This window comes from Paralichthys olivaceus, chromosome 9 (genome assembly GCF_024713975.1).
Source record: "Paralichthys olivaceus isolate ysfri-2021 chromosome 9, ASM2471397v2, whole genome shotgun sequence".
In the NCBI taxonomy this organism is placed as follows: domain Eukaryota; kingdom Metazoa; phylum Chordata; class Actinopteri; order Pleuronectiformes; family Paralichthyidae; genus Paralichthys; species Paralichthys olivaceus.
Genome location: NC_091101.1, coordinates 15,843,292 through 15,864,297, shown reverse-complemented (window position 1 = coordinate 15,864,297; position 21,006 = coordinate 15,843,292). Strand labels below are relative to the sequence as shown.

The window sequence follows — 21,006 nt, the reverse complement described above, 5'->3', positions numbered from 1 at the left end:
AGTATAAACGGAGGAGACACGTATAACAGGACTCAGACTTTACCGAACAAAGAGAAGGTAAGGATAATACCTAGTAAATTATATGGATAGAGTTGTGATGTAAGCTTCCACAATTCAATTTCAAGAGAGATTTTACATTATTACTCTTTTTTTTTGTTCTTGTTTAGGCTTACATTTAATTTGCGTGAATGTCATACAGTGTCTGCACAAAATTAGCTTGACTTGTTTGTCATAATGTTTGACTTGGATCTCGATGGAAAAAAAATATGAATTTCATAATTAATAACTTGATATCACTCAAATGTTCTTAGACATAAAAAAATGGTGTCTAAACTCTTTATATAGGCGCAAGCATATGTAGAGCTATGCACTACGCTGTAAAGGTATAAGACACTGCGTCATGGTGGAGTATTTAAGTATTTGGTGGCAAAATCAACGTCCAACAAGTGACAAAGAGAGAAGGTGCAAGATGCTTGTGATAGTTTGTATGCATGGGATGTTGTCAATCATTTGGTTCTGCTAAGTATCGATCATCCACATTGTTTGCAATTTAAAACTATGTTTAGTGTTCCTCTCAAATTAATTTTTTAATATAATCAATCAATATTTAGATCCTATTCCAGACCGACCCCGAGTGTGCTTACAATGATGCATCATTATTGTGGTGCTCTATCCATGGTCCTGAAATATGTGGTAAATGCAGTATAATATGCTGGGATTCCATTGTATTGCACGCAGAAATTAAGTAGCTGTAGTTTTTGTATTGTATTTCTGACTTGAGTGAATTAACGTCTGCAGATTTCTTGGAAAAATCTATATTTGCTTGTTTGTTTCAAAGCATTGTAGTTATTTTAAATGGCCATGAGGTGGCGCTATAGACCATAGAACCACCGGCAGGTTGGTGACGTTTAGAGGACCCTCCCACATTATACAGGGATCATCATTTGTGTCAGTGCTTTGTTAGAATGAGACGCAGAGCGCAAGAGAATAAATCGGGTGGCACATGATTTGATGTTTCAAACGATGTTCTGGTCTCAATAAGTGAAGACGCGTCGGAATACGGATCTATGTTTTGTTCTCCTTGTGTGGAATTATGCAGCTGCCGGGGAGAAAGCCTTATATCGGGACATATCTAGTGCTCGTTGTCTTGGAGTATAACTGGGGAGCGGTATCCGGGCAGCTCTCCTATTCCGTCTCAGAGGAGGTAAACCTGGGGACTTCTGTCGGAAATCTCGCCAAGGATCTGAGCCTGAACGTTCACGATTTGGAGTCACGTATGTTTCAGATCGTCGCTGGATCGAAGAGGAAATATTTCGATGTAAATTTGAAGTCAGGTTTTCTCTACGTCATTGAAAGAATAGACAGAGAAGAGCTCTGTGCCAAAGCGGCAAAATGTACAATAAACGTCGAGGCTGTGATAAATAATCCACTGAAACTTTACCGTATTGAAGTGAATATTCTCGATGTAAATGATAATCCGCCGTCTTTCAGTGCAAAATCTCAAACTATTGACATCGCAGAGAGCGTATTACCGGGAGCTGCATTCCCTGTGCTGTCGGCCTACGATGCCGATGTCGGGAAAAATAGTATTAACACATACAAGCTGAATGCCAATGAATATTTTTCTTTAGTGGTGCACAGAGGAGAGACTGTGTCAGCCGAGTTGGTTCTGCAGAAATCATTAGACCGAGAGAAGCGCGCTTTGATTAAACTCACGCTGACCGCTGTAGATGGAGGAACACCTCCGAAATCAGGCACATCAGAAATATTAATTAATGTTCTTGACAACAATGATAATATCCCAGTCTTTAGCAAAACTCTTTACAAAACAAGTATCACAGAAAATGCAGCACTTGGCACTACAGTAGTGGCAGTGACTGCTACTGATGCGGATGAAGGTCCAAACAAAGACATCGTGTATTTACTGAATTCGAAAGATCAAGACCGTGTCTTGGACATTTTTGAAATCGATTCTCAAACGGGGATAATAACAGTTAAAGGAAAGATTGACTTTGAAGCAAATCCTGCCTTTGAGATCCGCGTGCAGGCTGCGGACAAAGGTCAGCCTCCTTTAACAGCTCAGTGTAAAGTGCTCGTGGAGGTGGTGGACGTGAACGACAATGCCCCTGACGTCACGGTGACATCACTGCTCAGTACAGTGAGGGAGGATGTTGAGCTTGGTACAGCCATTGCACTTGTTTCGGTTCTTGACAGAGATGGGGGTAAAAATGGTGAAGTGAAATGTGAAATATTGAATGCGGTCCCCTTCAAATTAGAGACAAACTACAAAAACTATTATTCTTTAGTTATCGCCGGAGCTCTAGATAGAGAACTTGTTTCCCACTACACTATTACTATTAAAGCCACAGATGAAGGCAGTCCCCCTCTCTCTAACACAAGTGTGGTTATTGTTCAGGTTTCTGATGTCAATGACAACACACCTCAGTTTTCAGAGAGTGTGATAAATATGTATGTGGGAGAAAACAGTCCAGTTGGCACCGTTTTGAAAGCAGTATCTGCAACTGATGCTGACATAAGTGAAAATGGTCGGGTGAGCTACACATTAGTCAGTGACAACAATAAAGTGTTGTTGTCCACTATGATTAATATCAACTCAGAGACAGGAGATATAATCAGTCTGCAGTCGTTTAACTTCGAGGAGTTAAAAACGTTTCAGTTTAAAGTTCAGGCCACAGACTCTGGTGTTCCTCCGCTCAGCAGCAACGTGACTGTGAACGTTTTTATCCTGGATGAGAATGACAACAGTCCTGCGGTTCTGTCTCCATATTCCGAGCACGGCTCCGTTAACAGTGAGAGCATCCCCTATTCTGCTGAAGCGGGATACTTTGTGGCAAAGATCAGGGCTGTAGACGCAGACTCTGGATACAACGCGCTGCTTTCTTATCACCTCTCTGAGCCCAAAGGAAACAACCTCTTCCGGATCGGAACCAGCACCGGGGAAATCAGGACTAAGAGGAGAATGAGTGACAATGACCTGAAAACTCACCCCTTGGTGGTGCTGGTTTCTGATAACGGAGAACCCTCCCTGTCAGCTACTGTGTCTATAGATGTGGTGGTGGTTGAGAGCACAGCTGACATCCAGACTCAGTTCAGACATGTGCCCACAAAGGACGATGGTTTCTCTGATTTAAACCTGTATCTGTTGATCGGCATTGTGTCGGTGTCAGTCATCTTTCTGCTGAGCCTCATCACTTTAATAGCTGTGAAATGCCACAGGACAGACAGCAGTTTCAGCAGGTACAGCGCCCCAATGATCACCACCCACCCTGACGGGAGCTGGTCTTACTCTAAAGCTACTCAGCAGTATGACGTCTGCTTCAGCTCAGACACGCTCAAGAGTGACGTAGTTGTTTTCCCCGGACCGTTTCCGCCTGTAGATGCGGAGCTGATCAGTATAAACGGAGGAGACACTTACAACAGGACTCAGACTTTACCCACCAAAGAGAAGGTAAGAAAATTTGGAGCCAATGTCTCATTGTTGTGTTGAAAGTAGAATCACACAAATAACCTTGTTTAACAAAAGTCTTTCATTAGAAGAGTTAAGGAGGTTAGAAGTCACACGTTACAGTCATACAGGCCTGCTCTACATGTCTTGTTGCAGTGTTCTCTGGCTGCAAACTAATGCATTAGAAAGATGTCACTGTCCGTGGTGCTGGTCAGTTTCTTACTGTGATCTGCCTCTTCACATACGACCGATAGCTATATGTTTTCTCCCCTAAGAAGCCAGTTATGTTAGATTCTGCAGTATAATTGCATGTGGAGAATATAAAGATGTGAGTGTATGAATGTTCACTCAAAATGTGTCAAGTGAGTGTTCGTCTGACCTGTCTAAGTCAGAAATGTGCTTGCCACGTTTCACAAACTTCATTCTTTAACAGTTTGTTCAATATTCTATTGTTGATGAGTCACTTGATTGTGAATATACTGATTTATTGAAATCCCTAAACTCCATATAATCTTTTAATTTACATCTTGGATATTTAGATTCCCAGGCAAGCAAACTCTTCCACATGCAGTCAAAGAGAAAAGGCACTTTCTCTCTTTCATGAATATAACTTGCTTAATACAAAGTTTAAAGATGCTGTTTTGTTTGTGTCAGATGTATCTGTTAAAATGTGTTGCTGTTTTGTTAATTTGATAGAGACATCATTTTGATGTAAAACAAACTATTCCAAACCTCACGGTGTCATTTATAGTTCAGTGGTTGATCCACATTTCTGAATGAGAATATGTATTTTGTATGCGCGCAGTTAAACAAAGTTACCACACGGTGACGCTTTAGACCGTAACACTGAAATGTCATGGCTCCTCCCTGAGTTAAAAAAAAGAAAACGAAGGGGCTGTAGCTTTTCGTCACAAAGAGACTCGGAATGAGACGGGACGCGTGGTGATTTTTTTCTCTTTAAAATATGAAAGACGATATAGCGATGGCTAAAATGTTGTCACATCTCCCCACTCCACAATAGTAACACCGTTGATGATGTATGCTTGGTTCATTTTGGACGGAATTATGACTCTGCCGAGTACCAGGAGTTCTTTTGTTACATATCTGGTGCTGCTGTTGTTGGATTGTTACTGGGGATCGGCGTCTGGGCAGCTCTCATACTCCGTTTCAGAGGAGGCAAACCCTGGAACTAATGTCGGGAATATCGCCAAGGATCTAAACCTCAACGTGCAGGATTTGGAGACGCGTTCGTTTCAAATTGTTACCGGATCCAAGAGGAAATATTTCGATGTGAATTTAAAGACCGGATTTCTGTACGTCAATGACAGGATAGACCGAGAGGAGCTGTGCGCGGATGAACCTAAATGCACCGTCAGCGTAGAGGCTGTGATTAACAACCCATTGAAGCTTTACCGCGTCGAGGTAGAAATCAAAGATGTGAATGACCACTCTCCATCATTTAACACAAAATCTCAGATGCTGGACATTGCAGAGAACACAGTGCCCGGGTTCAGATTCGCGTTATCGGAGGCAAGTGATGCTGATGTAGGTAAACATGGCGTTAGTGCGTATAAGCTCAGTCCGAATGAATACTTCAGTCTTGCGACACACAAAAGAGGGGAGAGTATATCTCCAGAGTTAGTGCTGCAGAAAGCTCTGGACCGGGAGAACAAGCCACATCTACGGCTCCTGTTAACAGCATTAGACGGAGGGTCGCCACCAAATTCAGGCACATCAGAAATTGAAATAAATATACTTGACAATAATGATAACGCACCGATGTTCAGTAATATTCTATACAAAATCAAAATTTTTGAAAATATCCCCATTGGCACGGGAGTCTTCACCTTAAATGCAACCGACGCAGATGAAGGTCCAAACAGTGAAATAGTATATTCTCTTCGTAGCAAGGATCAGGATCACATTCTGGATGTTTTCAAAATTGACGCTGACACGGGGATCATTTCAGTGAAAGGAAAAATCGACTATGAGGAAAGAAGAGCTTTTGAAATCCGGGCAGAGGCGAGAGACAAAGGCCAGCCTCCGATGTCTGCTCATAGTAAAGTGCTGGTGGAAGTGATTGACGTAAATGACAACGCTCCGGAAATCACTGTGACGTCACTGCTCAATACAGTGAACGAGGACGCTGGTGCAGGAACTGCTATTGCACTCGTATCAGTTCTAGACAGAGACAGTGGCAGAAACGGTGAAGTTAAATGTGAGATCTTGAACAAAGTCCCGTTCAAGTTGGAGACAAATTACAAAAACTATTTTTCTTTGGTGGTTGATGGGCATCTCGATAGAGAGGTCACTCCACAGTACAATATAACTATTTCAGCTACAGATGAAGGGAGTCCTCATCTGTCCAATGTCAGTTTCATTACTGTTCACATATCTGATGTTAATGACAATATGCCTTATTTCCAAGAACCAGTGATAAAAGTTTATGTGAAAGAAAACGGTAAAGTAGGAACAGTAATTAAAACAGTGACTGCAATGGATGCAGACACCAGCAACAATGGACAGGTGAGCTACTCGATTTTAGACAGTAGTAGTAAATCTCTTTCAATTCCCACATTGGTGAACATCAACTCAGAGACAGGAGAAATAACCAGTCTGCAGTCGTTTAACTTCGAGGAGTTAAAAACGTTTCAGTTTAAAGTTCAGGCCACAGACTCTGGTGTTCCTCCGCTCAGCAGCAACGTGACTGTGAACGTTTTTATCCTGGATGAGAATGACAACAGTCCTGCGGTTCTGTCTCCATATTCTGAGCACGGCTCTGTTAACAGTGAGAGCATCCCCTATTCTGCTGAAGCGGGATACTTTGTGGCAAAGATCAGGGCTGTAGACGCAGACTCTGGATACAACGCGCTGCTTTCTTATCACCTCTCTGAGCCCAAAGGAAACAACCTCTTCCGGATCGGAACCAGCACCGGGGAAATCAGGACTAAGAGGAGAATGAGTGACAATGACCTGAAAACTCACCCCTTGGTGGTGCTGGTTTCTGATAACGGAGAACCCTCCCTGTCAGCTACTGTGTCTATAGATGTGGTGGTGGTTGAGAGCACAGCTGACATCCAGACTCAGTTCAGACACGTGCCCACAAAGGACGATGGCTTCTCTGATTTAAACCTGTATCTGCTGATCGGCATCGTGTCGGTGTCAGTCATCTTTCTGCTGAGCCTCATCACTTTAATAGCTGTCAAATGCCACAGGACAGACAGCAGTTTCAGCAGGTACAGCGCCCCAATGATCACCACCCACCCTGACGGGAGCTGGTCTTACTCTAAAGCTACTCAGCAGTATGACGTCTGCTTCAGCTCAGACACGCTCAAGAGTGACGTAGTGGTTTTCCCTGCACCGTTTTCGCCTGCAGACGCGGAACTGATCAGTATAAACGGAGGAGACACTTATACCAGGACTCAGACTTTACCCACCAAAGAGAAGGTAAGCTGTAACAGATTTCACAAATCTAAACAAGTGACTGTTTCACAGCTTTGTAAATCATTTAAGTGTGGAAAACCTTTAAAACAATTAAATGGATCGCAAATTATTTTTCAAATTTAAATATCAATACTTGCAATTATACTCACACACACAGCCTCATATGAATCTGAACGTGGTGCACACACTTGTATCTAGTCCTCTGAGAGGGGCCAGCTATACTCGCATGCACACTCATGCATAAATCAGAAAGTGGTGATAACTCACTCTTGTTTGTAGTCTATCTGTCTCTGTGGCATGTAAAACAATTACTCAAAGGTTTGATGGCACTTTGACTAGAACAAACATGACTTCTGTGAACTGAGTTCTTCGGTATCTTCAAAGCAGTTTTCTGAGCAACGGCATGTAATGCAATAAAACTGGGCTGAGTCGCTGTCCATGGTTCTGAAAACCTTGTTTTCTTATTTTGTGATGTGATTCAGATGCTGGTCGTGTTGGTGCTGATATTTTGCAGTTTATATTTGGTGTCATATTGTCCAGTTATTGATTATAGGCAAAGGTGAGATAAAAGAACAACAGAACTAGAAATCATGTGAAAAGATATGATTAACAACACAAGTATATTGAACTGAATATTTCACACTTTGTGATGGCTGTAAGAACAGTCTACCCATTGAGTTAGTCTTTTAAAAAATCTACTAATCATTGATATCAGACTAGAATACTCATTACACTGTACTTGATGATAAGAATATTTTGGCCAATCATTATCTACACAAAAGTGTCACGAGAGGTCGCTGGAGACCATGCAAAAATATTGTGTTCAGAGTTTAGCAGGAACTCCTCCTATATTCGTGACAAAACACGAAAACGTCATCATCTGTGTGTGCGTTGTGGAGATAGCGTACAGTCGAGTGAAGCTCTGAACAGAGAGGACCTTAGACAGAATGGATTTATAAAAGTGGTGTGTTTTTTCGCGGACGGGCCAAAAGGCAGGGACCAGGACACGTCGCTTTTTCTCTGAACAGCGATGGCTGCTCGGGAACAATGGAATAACATTGGGGGTCTGCTTTTCACACTGCTTTGTCTCTGCGACTGGTCCGTGGCTCAGATATCCTACACGATATCAGAGGAGGTGAACAAAGGGACGGCGGTGGGGAATCTCGCACGGGATTTAAATATCAATGTTCAACTGCTGGAGTCCGCGGCTCTTCAGATCACCTCGCTGTATAACAAGCGCTATTTCGACATTAACCACGAAACCGGAGTGCTTTTCGTTAAGGAGAGGATAGACCGGGAAGAGCTTTGTCCGAATACGGTAAAGTGCTCTTTAAATATAGAGGCGGTATTGAGTAACCCTCGCAGCCTGCATCGAATTGAAGTTGTGGTTAATGATATCAATGACAATGCGCCGTCTTTCCTGGAAGAAATAAGTATAATTGATATGTCTGAATCATCATATATCGGAGAGAGGCATCCGCTGCCTGTAGCTCATGACGCAGACGTAGGGACCAACTCGGTGAAGACTTACAAATTGAACCCGAATGATTATTTCTCGCTGGACATACAGAGCATTGGTGAGCAGAGTGTGTCTGCTGAGTTAGTGCTGCAGAAAGCCTTAGATCGAGAAAAGCAGGATGTAATTGAACTCACGCTGACTGCGATAGACGGTGGAAAACCTCCCAAAACGGGGAATTTACAGATACAAATTAATGTTCTGGATGTAAACGACAATTCACCCGTGTTCAGTAAATCTCTCTACAAAGTCCAAGTGGTTGAAAATGCAAATGTTGGCGCGAAGTTACTGACGCTGACAGCCACTGATTTAGATGACGGTGTTAATGGTCAGCTTGTATATTCTTTCACGGAGAGGGGTCGTTTAAATCCCGATGATAAATTTGCTCTGAATGATAAAACTGGAGAAATAACCGTAAAAGGTGATATTGATTATGAGGAAAATCAAGCCTATGAGATTCGTGTTCAAGCGCGAGATAAAGGCACTCCTCCTCGCAGTGCGCACAGCAAGGTTTTAGTCGAAGTTATCGATGTGAATGACAACGCTCCGGAAATCTCTGTGTCATCACTTATGAGTCCAGTTAAGGAAGACGCTGAAATAGGCACAGCTGTTGCTATGGTGACTGTCACCGATAAAGACGGAGGCAAAAATGGCGAGACACACTGTAAGTTATCAGGTTCTGTGCCCTTTAAATTAAAATCTAACTATAAAAACTACTATTCGTTGGTAGTGGACGGGCCTCTTGACAGAGAGAGTGTTTCCCAATATAATGTATCAATTACTGCGACAGATGAAGGAACTCCCCCTCTGTCGAGCACGAGCATAATAAATGTTCACGTGTCTGATGTTAATGACAATCCCCCAAGGTTCCTGGATCCAAAGATTAACGTTTATGTGAAAGAAAATAGTCCCATTGGAACAACAATATCTGCTCTGACGACGTTCGATTCAGACTTAAACGAAAACGCAAAGTCAACTTATCACCTAATTAATAGTTCTCCCAAGAGCACACACGTAGCATCAATGGTGAACATCAACTCAGAGACAGGAGATATAATCAGTCTGCAATCTTTTAACTTCGAGGAGTTAAAAACGTTTCAGTTTAAAGTTCAGGCCACAGACTCTGGTGTTCCTCCGCTCAGCAGCAACGTGACTGTGAACGTTTTTATCCTGGATGAGAATGACAACAGTCCTGCGGTTCTTTCTCCATATTCTGAGCACGGCTCTGTTAACAGTGAGAGCATCCCCTATTCTGCTGAAGCGGGATACTTTGTGGCAAAGATCAGGGCTGTAGACGCAGACTCTGGATACAACGCGCTGCTTTCTTATCACCTCTCTGAGCCCAAAGGAAACAACCTCTTCCGGATCGGAACCAGCACCGGGGAAATCAGGACTAAGAGGAGAATGAGTGACAATGACCTGAAAACTCACCCCCTGGTGGTGCTGGTTTCTGATAACGGAGAACCCTCCCTGTCAGCTACTGTGTCTATAGATGTGGTGGTGGTTGAGAGCACAGCTGACATCCAGACTCAGTTCAGACATGTGCCCACAAAGGACGATGGCTTCTCTGATTTAAACCTGTATCTGCTGATCGGCATCGTGTCGGTGTCAGTCATCTTTCTGCTGAGCCTCATCATTTTAATTGCTGTGAAATGCCACAGGACAGACAGCAGTTTCAGCAGGTACAGCGCCCCAATGATCACCACCCACCCTGACGGGAGCTGGTCTTACTCTAAAGCTACTCAGCAGTATGACGTCTGCTTCAGCTCAGACACGCTCAAGAGTGACGTAGTGGTTTTCCCTGCACCGTTTCCGCCTGCAGATGCGGAACTGATCAGTATAAACGGAGGAGACACTTATACCAGGACTCAGACTTTACCCACCAAAGAGAAGGTAGGCAATTTGTGCTGGATGCTTTGAAAATCTAATAATGATGAAAAACACGACATTTCCTTTACTGCTTATTATTTGAGGTGATTCAACAGAAGTCAAATAACCCATCATAGTTAAGGCAAAGGTTTTCATGTTAGTCCAACTGTACTTTAAGGCAAATCTTGTTTTAGACTGTTTGCTGGACCACAAGTATAACCTTTTCTAGACCTTCTAGATTTGATGCCATGTATTTTCTACCGTCAGCAGTCTAGACCAACATTCCATTTTTCAACTATTTTTAAGTAAAATGGTTATGTTGCTTCAGGAGGATTGAACTTGTTCATAGTCAGCATTTTGATATTACTCTCTGCCGGGGAGAAGCCTGCCTTTGTGTCATTCAGCTGAAAATCTACTTCTTTCATTCATGTTGGCAAACTTTTATTAGACATTACAAGAATTCAAGATGGTTTTGACTGAACTGAAACAGTGATGGCAGTAGTGCTGAGCTTGTAACCTTATATGTAGCAGGTTCAACTCAGCTGAGGTCTGTAAAGCCTCCTTAAACTGAATGCAGTGAAAACGAACTGTCCATGGTGCTAGACTTACTGATGGCGGGATGTGATTTCGTAACCACGCTGGAAATAAACTATATCTCTTTAATTTATGCCTCATTCCTGAAATAGACAATGTGAAGTAAGGTATTAAATGTAACTGGAACATTATTTCTGGGTATTTTGGAGTACTTGTACTTTACAATTACTTGTTCAGCCACTAAAGTCTTTAGCTTTTCCATCCACTAGTGGTTGTCATATTAAATATTCAAAAGGTAAACCTATTAATTGCTGTAATCCATAAAGTTTTAAATGAGGTGACGATATGTTACACACTGGGTTGTATTTCATTACCCATCATTCACCACATGAGGTCGCAGGAGACCATAGCCATGAATGTGTACGTGTACGTCCAAAACTCCTCCCTGCTTGGGGAAAAAAATAAATCGTCATCAGGCTTTAATACACCCACAGAAGGTGCCGTGACGAGAAGAGCAGGAGCTTCCCCACAACAATCGAGCTTTGGGTGGAAATATCACTGCTGAGGATAAATGATCGACTGGGCTCAGTTCGTATGTTACAATGTATATTCGAAGAGAAAGTCACCTCATCTGGATTCACGTCGTAACGTGGCTTTGTCTTTGTGACTGGTCCGCCTCACAGTTATCCTACTCGATTTCTGAGGAGGTGAACAAAGGCACCGTAGTGGGGAATATCGCAAAGGATTTAAACATCAACCTGCAGGAACTGGAGGCCAGAGATCTACGTATTGTTTCGAGTTACAGTAAGAAATATTTTGAGGTGAATTTGCGGACCGGGAACCTCTTTGTCGACGAGAGAATAGACCGAGAAGAGCTTTGTCCTACTGTTGAAAAATGCTTGTTGAAAATACAAGCTGTTCTAAACAACCCCATGACTGCACACCGCGTAGAGATCAGTGTTTTGGATGTAAACGACAATTCACCTGCTTTTATTGAAAAAACGTATTATTTGAATATTTCTGAATCATCGTTGACGGGAGAGCGATATTTTCTCCCCATAGCAGTAGATGCAGACATCGGTGGGAATTCAGTGAAGACGTACAAGCTGAGTCAAAATGAACATTTCTCTCTTGACGTACAAAGCGGTGGAGAACACGGTGTGTCCGCTGAGTTAGTGCTGCAGAAAGCTTTAGATCGAGAGAAACAGTCGGTAATTAAACTTGTCCTGACCGCTGTAGATGGAGGCAGGCCGCCACGAACGGGTTCATTACAATTAATTGTTAATGTAATAGACGTCAATGATAATATACCAACTTTCAGTAAATCTCTTTATAAAGTGCGTGTCAAAGAAAACGCGTCTCCTGGTTCACTTGTTATTAAGTTAAATGCAACCGATGCAGACGAGGGCATGAACAGTAAGATCCTGTATTCCTTTCTCAAACGAGGTAATATTGATCCATCAAATATTTTTGATCTTAATTCAGAAACTGGAGAAATTACTGTGAAGGGAACATTAGATTATGAAGAGACTCCTGCTTATGAGGTCAGAGTTCAAGCGATGGATCAAGGCACTTCTCCTCGTAGCGCACATGCTAAATTATTGATCGAGATAATTGATGTGAACGACAATGCCCCAGATATATCAGTGACGTCACTGATGACGCCTGTAAAAGAAGACGCAGAGCTGGGGACAATAGTTGCTTTTCTCACAGTGAGTGATGAAGATGGAGGAAACAATGGTGTCGTTAACTGTAAGGTAGAGGGGTCTGTTCCGTTTAAACTCAAGTCCAACTACAAAAATGACTTTTCATTAGTAGTAGATGGACCATTGGACAGAGAAAACACTTCTCTTTACAATGTCACCATTACAGCTGCAGATGAAGGAATTCCACCTCTGTCCAGCATCAGGGTCATTACTGTTCATGTTTCTGATGTCAATGACAACGCACCTCGTTTCATGGAGCCTGTGATTAATGTTTATGTGAAAGAAAACAGTGCAACAGGATCCATTATTTATACGATAAATGCTTCTGATCCTGATTTGGACAATAATGCAAAGCTGACTTACAGGTTGTTAGACAATTCTCCAAAAAATATTCCAATTTCATCTATTGTTAACATCAACTCAGAGACAGGAGATATAATCAGTCTGCAGTCGTTTAACTTCGAGGAGTTAAAAACGTTTCAGTTTAAAGTTCAGGCCACAGACTCTGGTGTTCCTCCGCTCAGCAGCAACGTGACTGTGAACGTTTTTATCCTGGATGAGAATGACAACAGTCCTGCGGTTCTTTCTCCATATTCTGAGCACGGCTCTGTTAACAGTGAGAGCATCCCCTATTCTGCTGAAGCAGGATACTTTGTGGCAAAGATCAGGGCTGTAGACGCAGACTCTGGATACAACGCGCTGCTTTCTTATCACCTCTCTGAGCCCAAAGGAAACAACCTCTTCCGGATCGGAACCAGCACCGGGGAAATCAGGACTAAGAGGAGAATGAGTGACAATGACCTGAAAACTCACCCCTTGGTGGTGCTGGTTTCTGATAACGGAGAACCCTCCCTGTCAGCTACTGTGTCTATAGATGTGGTGGTGGTTGAGAGCACAGCTGACATCCAGACTCAGTTCAGACATGTGCCCACAAAGGACGATGGCTTCTCTGATTTAAACCTGTATCTGCTGATCGGCATCGTGTCGGTGTCAGTCATCTTTCTGCTGAGCCTCATCACTTTAATAGCTGTCAAATGCCACAGGACAGACAGCAGTTTCAGCAGGTACAGCGCCCCAATGATCACCACCCACCCTGACGGGAGCTGGTCTTACTCTAAAGCTACTCAGCAGTATGACGTCTGCTTCAGCTCAGACACGCTCAAGAGTGACGTAGTGGTTTTCCCCGGACCATTTCCGCCTATAGATGCGGAGCTGATCAGTATAAACGAAGGAGACACGTTCAACAGGACTCAGACTTTGCCCAACAAAGACAAGGTAGGCAATTTGTGCTGGATGCTTTGAAAACCTAATAATGACGAAAAACACAATATTTCCTTTCCTGCTTATTATTTGAAGCAATACAACAGAAATAAAAGAACATATCGTAGTTAAGGAAAAAGTTTTCCTGTTAGTCCAACTCTACTTTAAGGCCAAACATGTTTTAGATTGTACGCTGGACCACAAGTACAACAATTTCTAGCCCTTCTAAATTTAATGCCATGTATTTTCTACCGTCAGCGGTCTAGACCAACATTCCATGTTTCAACTATTTTTAAGTAAAACGGTTATGTTGCTTCGGGAGGATTGAACTTGTTTATAGTCAGTATTTTGATATTACTCTCTGCCGGGGAGAAACCTGCCTTTGTGTCATTCAGCTGAAAATCTACTTCTTTCATTCATGTTGGCAAACTTTTATTAGTCATTACAAGAATTCAAGATGGTTTTGACTGAACTGAAACAGTGATGGCAGTAGTGCTGAGCTTGTAACCTTATATGTAGCAGGTTCAACTCAGCTGAGGTCTGTAAAGCCTCCTTAAACTGAATGCAGTGAAAATGAACTGTCCATGGTGCTAGACTTACTGATGGCGGGATGTGATTTCGTAACCACGCTGGAAATAAACTATATCTCTTTAATTTATGCCTCATTCCTGAAATAGACAATGTGACGTAAGGTATTAAATGTAACTGTAACATTATTTCTGGGTATTTTGGAGTACTTGTACTTTACAATTACTTGTTCAGCCACTAAAGTCTTTAGCTTTTCCATCCACTAGTGGTTGTCATATTAAATATTCAAAAGGTAAACCTATTAATTGCTGTAATCCATAAAGTTTTAAATGAGGTGACGATATGTTACACACTGGGTTGTATTTCATCTCCCATTATTCACCACATGAGGTCGCAGGAGACCATAGCCATGAATGTGTACGTGTACGTCCAAAACTCCTCCCTGCTTGGGGAAAAAAATAAATCGTCATCAGGCTTTAATACACCCACAGAAGGTGCCGTGACGAGAAGAGCAGGAGCTTCCCCACAACAATCGAGCTTTGGGTGGAAATATCACTGCTGAGGATAAATGATCGACTGGGCTCAGTTCGTATGTTACAATGTATATTCGAAGAGAAAGTCACCTCATCTGGATTCACGTCGTAACGTGGCTTTGTCTTTGTGACTGGTCCGCCTCGCAGTTATCCTACTCGATTTCTGAGGAGGTGAACAAAGGCACCGTAGTGGGGAATATCGCAAAGGATTTAAACATCAACCTGCAGGAACTGGAAGCCAGAGATCTGCGTATTGTTTCGAGTTACAGTAAGAAATATTTTGAGGTGAATTTGCGGACCGGGAACCTCTTTGTCGACGAGAGAATAGACCGAGAAGAGCTTTGTCCTAATGTTGAAAAATGCTTGTTGAAAATACAAGCTGTTCTTAACAACCCCATGACTGCACACCGCGTAGAGATCAGTGTTTTGGATGTAAACGACAATTCACCTGCTTTTATTGAAAAAACGTATTATTTGAATATTTCGGAATCATCGTTGACGGGAGAGCGATATCTCCTCCCCATAGCAGTAGATGCAGACATCGGTGGGAATTCAGTAAAGACGTACAAGCTGAGTCAAAACGAACATTTCTCTCTTGACGTACAAAGCGGTGGAGAACACGGTGTGTCCGCTGAGTTAGTGCTGCAGAAAGCTTTAGATCGAGAGAAACAGTCGGTAATTAAACTTGTACTGACCGCTGTAGATGGAGGCAGACCACCTAGATCCGGATCTATACAATTAATTGTTAATGTAATAGACGTCAATGATAACATACCCACTTTCAGTAAATCTCTTTATAAAGTGCGTGTAAAAGAAAACGCTTCTCCTGGTTCACTTGTTATTAAGTTAAATGCAACGGATGCAGACGAGGGCATGAACAGTAAGATCCTGTATTCTTTGGTCAAACGAGGTAATATTGATCCATCAAATATTTTTGATATAAATTCAGAAACTGGAGAAATTACTGTGAAGGGAACATTAGATTATGAAGAGACTCCTGCTTATGAGGTCAGAGTTCAAGCGATGGATCAAGGTCCTGTTCCTCGTAGCGCACATGCTAAATTACTGATCGAGATAATTGATGTGAATGACAATGCCCCAGCCATATCAGTGACGTCACTGATGACGCCTGTAAAAGAAGACGCAGAGTTGGGGACAATAGTTGCTTTTCTCACAGTGAGTGATAAAGATGGAGGAAACAATGGTGTCGTTAACTGTAAGGTAGAGGGGTCTGTTCCGTTTAAACTCAAGTCCAACTACAAAAATGACTTTTCATTAGTAGTAGATGGACCATTGGACAGAGAAAACACTTCTCTTTACAATGTCACCATTACAGCTGCAGATGAAGGAATTCCACCTCTGTCCAGCATCAGGGTCATTACTGTTCATGTTTCTGATGTCAATGACAACGCACCTCGTTTCATGGAGCCTGTGATTAATGTTTATGTGAAAGAAAACAGTCCAACAGGATCCATTATTTATACAATAAATGCCTCTGATCCTGATTTGGACAGTAATGCAAAGCTGACTTACAGGTTGTTAGACAATTCTCCAAAAAATATTCCAATTTCATCTATTGTTAACATCAACTCAGAGACAGGAGATATAATCAGTCTGCAGTCTTTTAACTTTGAGGAGTTAAAAACGTTTCAGTTTAAAGTTCAGGCCACAGACTCTGGTGTTCCTCCGCTCAGCAGCAACGTGACTGTGAACGTTTTTATCCTGGATGAGAATGACAACAGTCCTGCGGTTCTTTCTCCATATTCTGAGCACGGCTCTGTTAACAGTGAGAGCATCCCCTATTCTGCTGAAGCGGGATACTTTGTGGCAAAGATCAGGGCTGTAGACGCAGACTCTGGATACAACGCGCTGCTTTCTTATCACCTCTCTGAGCCCAAAGGAAACAACCTCTTCCGGATCGGAACCAGCACCGGGGAAATCAGGACTAAGAGGAGAATGAGTGACAATGACCTGAAAACTCACCCCTTGGTGGTGCTGGTTTCTGATAACGGAGAACCCTCCCTGTCAGCTACTGTGTCTATAGATGTGGTGGTGGTTGAGAGCACAGCTGACATCCAGACTCAGTTCAGACATGTGCCCACAAAGGACGATGGCTTCTCTGATTTAAACCTGTATCTGCTGATCGGCATCGTGTCGGTGTCAGTCATCTTTCTGCTGAGCCTCATCACTTTAATTGCTGTGAAATGCCACAGGACAGACAGCAGCTTCAGCAGGTACAGCGCCCCAATGATCACCACCCACCCTGACGGGAGCTGGTCTTACTCTAAAGCTACTCAGCAGTATGATGTCTGCTTCAGCTCAGACACGCTCAAGAGTGACGTAGTGGTTTTCCCCGGACCGTTTCCGCCTGTAGATGGGGAGCTGATCAGTATTAACGGAGGAGACACTTATAACAGGACTCAGACTTTACCTAACAAAGAAAAGGTGAGTTATACATTGCAGTGAATGCCTGAAAAATGCAATTGCTTTGACAGAGATAATCGCATTGTTTGTTATGCAGGAAAGTATATAAGAATGAATCTACAGGCCAAATATGCATCCAAATGATTGATAGGGCCAAGTTCTTTGTTTCTCTCTTTATTTTACAATGTGGCACAGTAAAAAAAAAGTCGTTTGAAAACCTCTGGAATCGGATAAATTTAAATCATAGCGCTGTTTAAACGCACATCGTTGTAAGTTAACTTGAACAAGCAATTCTTAAAATATGTTGAGACGGTGCTTGTCATGGTGCTGAATTTGCAGTCAATGGTTTCGTTTCTCTTTCCCTGAAAAACATTTTAACACTTTCGGAAAACATTTCCTGAGTTTATTAGCGAGATGTGATAAAACGGCGCTCTCCGTGGTGCTGAAGGAAGCGTTTCAAATGTGGTCTGTGCGCCGTCTTTCTTTAAAATGACGTTCTTGGATTAAATAACTTTACCTTTTAGTATCCGAATTGTTTGTTTATACATCTTTAAAAGTGATTCGTGTTAACAGTAAGAGGGAATGCACTGTTTTTCGTCCGACTCCACCCCCGGACACATTATTTTTTTTATCGTCCAGAATTTCACTGGACTATTTCAATGCCCATCATGAGCAACATGTTTATTTTAAAGTTGGTATGTGTGATACATTTTTAATAATTGTTTTGGGATTTAGAGCATAATTAACTCATAATGGTTTATTGTGTTCAAAATATTATTGCAAATGTCTTTACTGTTCTGATGACTATATATCTATAATTTGCCACATGATGTCGCTGGAGACCATGGATATGAATGTTTCCGTGTGAATAAAACTCCTCCTCTGTGCACGGTGAAATAAAATCGTCATCGGCCAACAGTTTATTAGACACACGGTCGTGTTGGGGCAACAAGGGAAGGAGATATAACAGAATAACACAGCTTTGGATGGAAATGCCTGGACAGTGAATACATGATCTACTGGATTAGATTATTTTTCTGCATCAACGATGTATGTGCGACGAAAAAAGGGATTCGCCTGGATTCATGTCGTTGCGCTGCTTTGTCTTTGTGACTGGTCTGCCTCGCAGTTGTCCTATTCGATTTCCGAGGAGGTGAACAAAGGCACCGTAGTGGGGAATATTGCAAAGGATTTAAACATCAACCTGCAGGAACTGGAGGCCAGAGATCTGCGTGTTGTTTCGAGTTACAGTAAGAAATATTTTGAGGTGAATTTACGGACCGGAAACCTCTTTGTCGACGAGAGAATAGACCGAGAAGAGCTTTGTCCTAATGTGGTGAAATGTTCAATCAAGATACAAGCTGCTTTAAACAATCCAATGAATATACACCGCATTGAAGTCAATATTCTTGATGTAAATGATAACTCGCCTTCTTTTATTGAACAAACGCATTCACTTCACATTTCTGAATCACTGTCACCGGGAGAACGCTTTCTCCTCCCGGTCGCAGTAGATGCGGACATAGGCAGCAACACGGTAAAGACGTACAAGCTGAGTCAAAATGAACATTTCTCTCTTGATGTGCAAAGCGGTGGAGAACACGGTGTGTCCGCTGAGTTAGTGCTGCAGAAAGCTTTAGATCGAGAGAAACAGTCGGTAATTAAACTTGTCCTGACCGCTGTAGATGGAGGAAAACCGCCCCGATCAGGAACTTTGCAGTTAATTGTTAACGTGATTGATGTTAACGACAATACACCAACTTTCAGTAAATCTCTTTACAAGGTGCGTGTCAAAGAAAACGCTTCTCCCGGTTCACTTGTTATTAAGTTAAATGCAACCGATGCAGACGAGGGCATGAACAGTAAGATCCTGTATTCTTTGGTCAAACGAGGTAATATTGATCCATCAAATATTTTTGATCTAAATTCAGAAACTGGAGAAATTACTGTGAAGGGAACATTAAATTATGAAGAGACTCCTGCTTATGAGGTCAGAGTTCAAGCGACGGATCAAGGCACCTCTCCTCGTAGCGCACATGCTAAATTATTGATAGAGATAATTGATGTGAATGATAATGCCCCAGCCATATCAGTGACGTCACTGATGACGCCTGTAAAAGAAGACGCAGAGCTGGGAACAATAGTTGCTTTTCTTACCGTGAGTGATAAAGATGGAGGAAACAATGGTGTCGTTAACTGTAAGGTAGAGGGGTCTGTTCCGTTTAAACTCAAGTCCAACTACAAAAATGACTTTTCATTAGTAGTAGATGGACCATTGGACAGAGAAAACACTTCTCTTTACAATGTCACCATTACAGCTGCAGATGAAGGAATTCCAACTCTGTCCAGCATCAGGGTCATTACTGTTCATGTTTCTGATGTCAATGACAACGCACCTCGTTTCATGGAGCCTGTGATTAATGTTTATGTGAAAGAAAACAGTCCAACAGGATCCATTATTTATACGATAAATGCTTCTGATCCTGATTTGGACAATAATGCAAAGCTGACTTACACGTTGTTAGATAATTCTCCAAAAAATATTCCAATTTCATCTATTGTTAACATCAACTCAGAGACAGGAGATATAATCAGTCTGCAGTCTTTTAACTTCGAGGAGCTAAAGACAGTTCAGTTTAAAGTTCAGGCCACAGACTCTGGTGTTCCTCCGCTCAGCAGTAACGTGACTGTGAACGTTTTTATCCTGGATGAGAATGACAACAGTCCTGCGGTTCTTTCTCCATATTCTGAGCACGGCTCCATTAACAGTGAGAGCATCCCCTATTCTGCTGAAGCGGGATACTTTGTGGCAAAGATCAGGGCTGTAGACGCAGACTCTGGATACAACGCGCTGCTTTCTTATCACCTCTCTGAGCCCAAAGGAAACAACCTCTTCCGGATCGGAACCAGCACCGGGGAAATCAGGACTAAGAGGAGAATGAGTGACAATGACCTGAAAACTCACCCCTTGGTGGTGCTGGTTTCTGATAACGGAGAACCCTCCCTGTCAGCTACTGTGTCTATAGATGTGGTGGTGGTTGAGAGCACAGCTGACATCCAGACTCAGTTCAGACACGTGCCCACAAAGGACGATGGCTTCTCTGATTTAAACCTGTATCTGCTGATCGGCATCGTGTCGGTGTCAGTCATCTTTCTGCTGAGCCTCATCACTTTAATAGCTGTCAAATGCCACAGGACAGACAGCAGTTTCAGCAGGTACAGCGCCCCAATGATCACCACCCACCCTGACGGGAGCTGGTCTTACTCTAAAGCTACTCAGCAGTATGACGTCTGCTTCAGCTCAGACACGCTCAAGAGTGACGTAGTGGTTTTCCCTGGACCGTTTCCGCCTGGAGATGCTGAACTAATCAGTATAAACGGAGGAGACACTTATACCAGGACTCAGACTTTACCTAATAAAGATAAGGTGAGTTGAGATCTTCACTGAAGGTCAAATTCCTTGTCTGAATGTCAAATCAAATTTCTACCGTCTTTCTTTACCCAAATAATCTTTGCACACTCTGATGCAAAAGACTTAAACATTACATAATGTAGCAGAGAGTGATTTCCGTCCATATGCAAAGTCTTATTTCACTAAAATAGAAAAATACAGAAAGCCAATTGTGTTTAAAGAGTGAACAAGACTTTGTAAGGGATCTGATTCCTGCAGTGGGACACTCTCCATGGTGCTGAAAACACATTGCTGTCTTCTGGGTCTTAGATGCC

The 21,006-nt window shown here is 42.5% G+C and overlaps 2 protein-coding genes across 24 annotated transcripts in view; both read left to right on the top strand.

Annotated features, from left to right (window-relative positions):
• LOC109642908 (protocadherin alpha-C2-like) overlaps positions 1–21,006 on the top strand; it is a 167,555-nt gene that overhangs the window by 106,204 nt on the left and 40,345 nt on the right. Inside the window, exon 1 of one of the 23 annotated variants that reach the window (XM_069532009.1) lies at positions 197–3,469. The exons of 18 other annotated variants lie outside the window; for them this stretch is intronic. In XM_069532009.1, the coding sequence (XP_069388110.1) occupies positions 1,094–3,469 (2,376 nt within the window). In that variant the 5' untranslated portion in view covers positions 197–1,093. Of the gene's footprint in view, positions 1–196; positions 3,470–7,804; positions 10,320–10,550; positions 13,811–13,879; positions 17,302–17,328; positions 20,708–21,006 lie in introns of those variants that run through there. 4 more of the 23 variants (XM_069532002.1, XM_069532005.1, XM_069532003.1 and 1 more) reach the window with 4 other exon arrangements.
• Positions 4,370–7,048, top strand: LOC138411496 (protocadherin alpha-8-like). The gene has a single exon (XM_069532024.1). The coding sequence runs from the start codon at positions 4,499–4,501 to the stop codon at positions 7,031–7,033; it is 2,535 nt and encodes an 844-aa protein (XP_069388125.1). The 5' UTR covers positions 4,370–4,498; the 3' UTR covers positions 7,034–7,048.

Coding starts and splice junctions, on each gene's coding strand:
- LOC138411496 (XM_069532024.1), top strand. CDS start 4,499: ATGATGTATGCTTGGTTCATTTTGGACGGAATTATGACTCTGCCGAGT.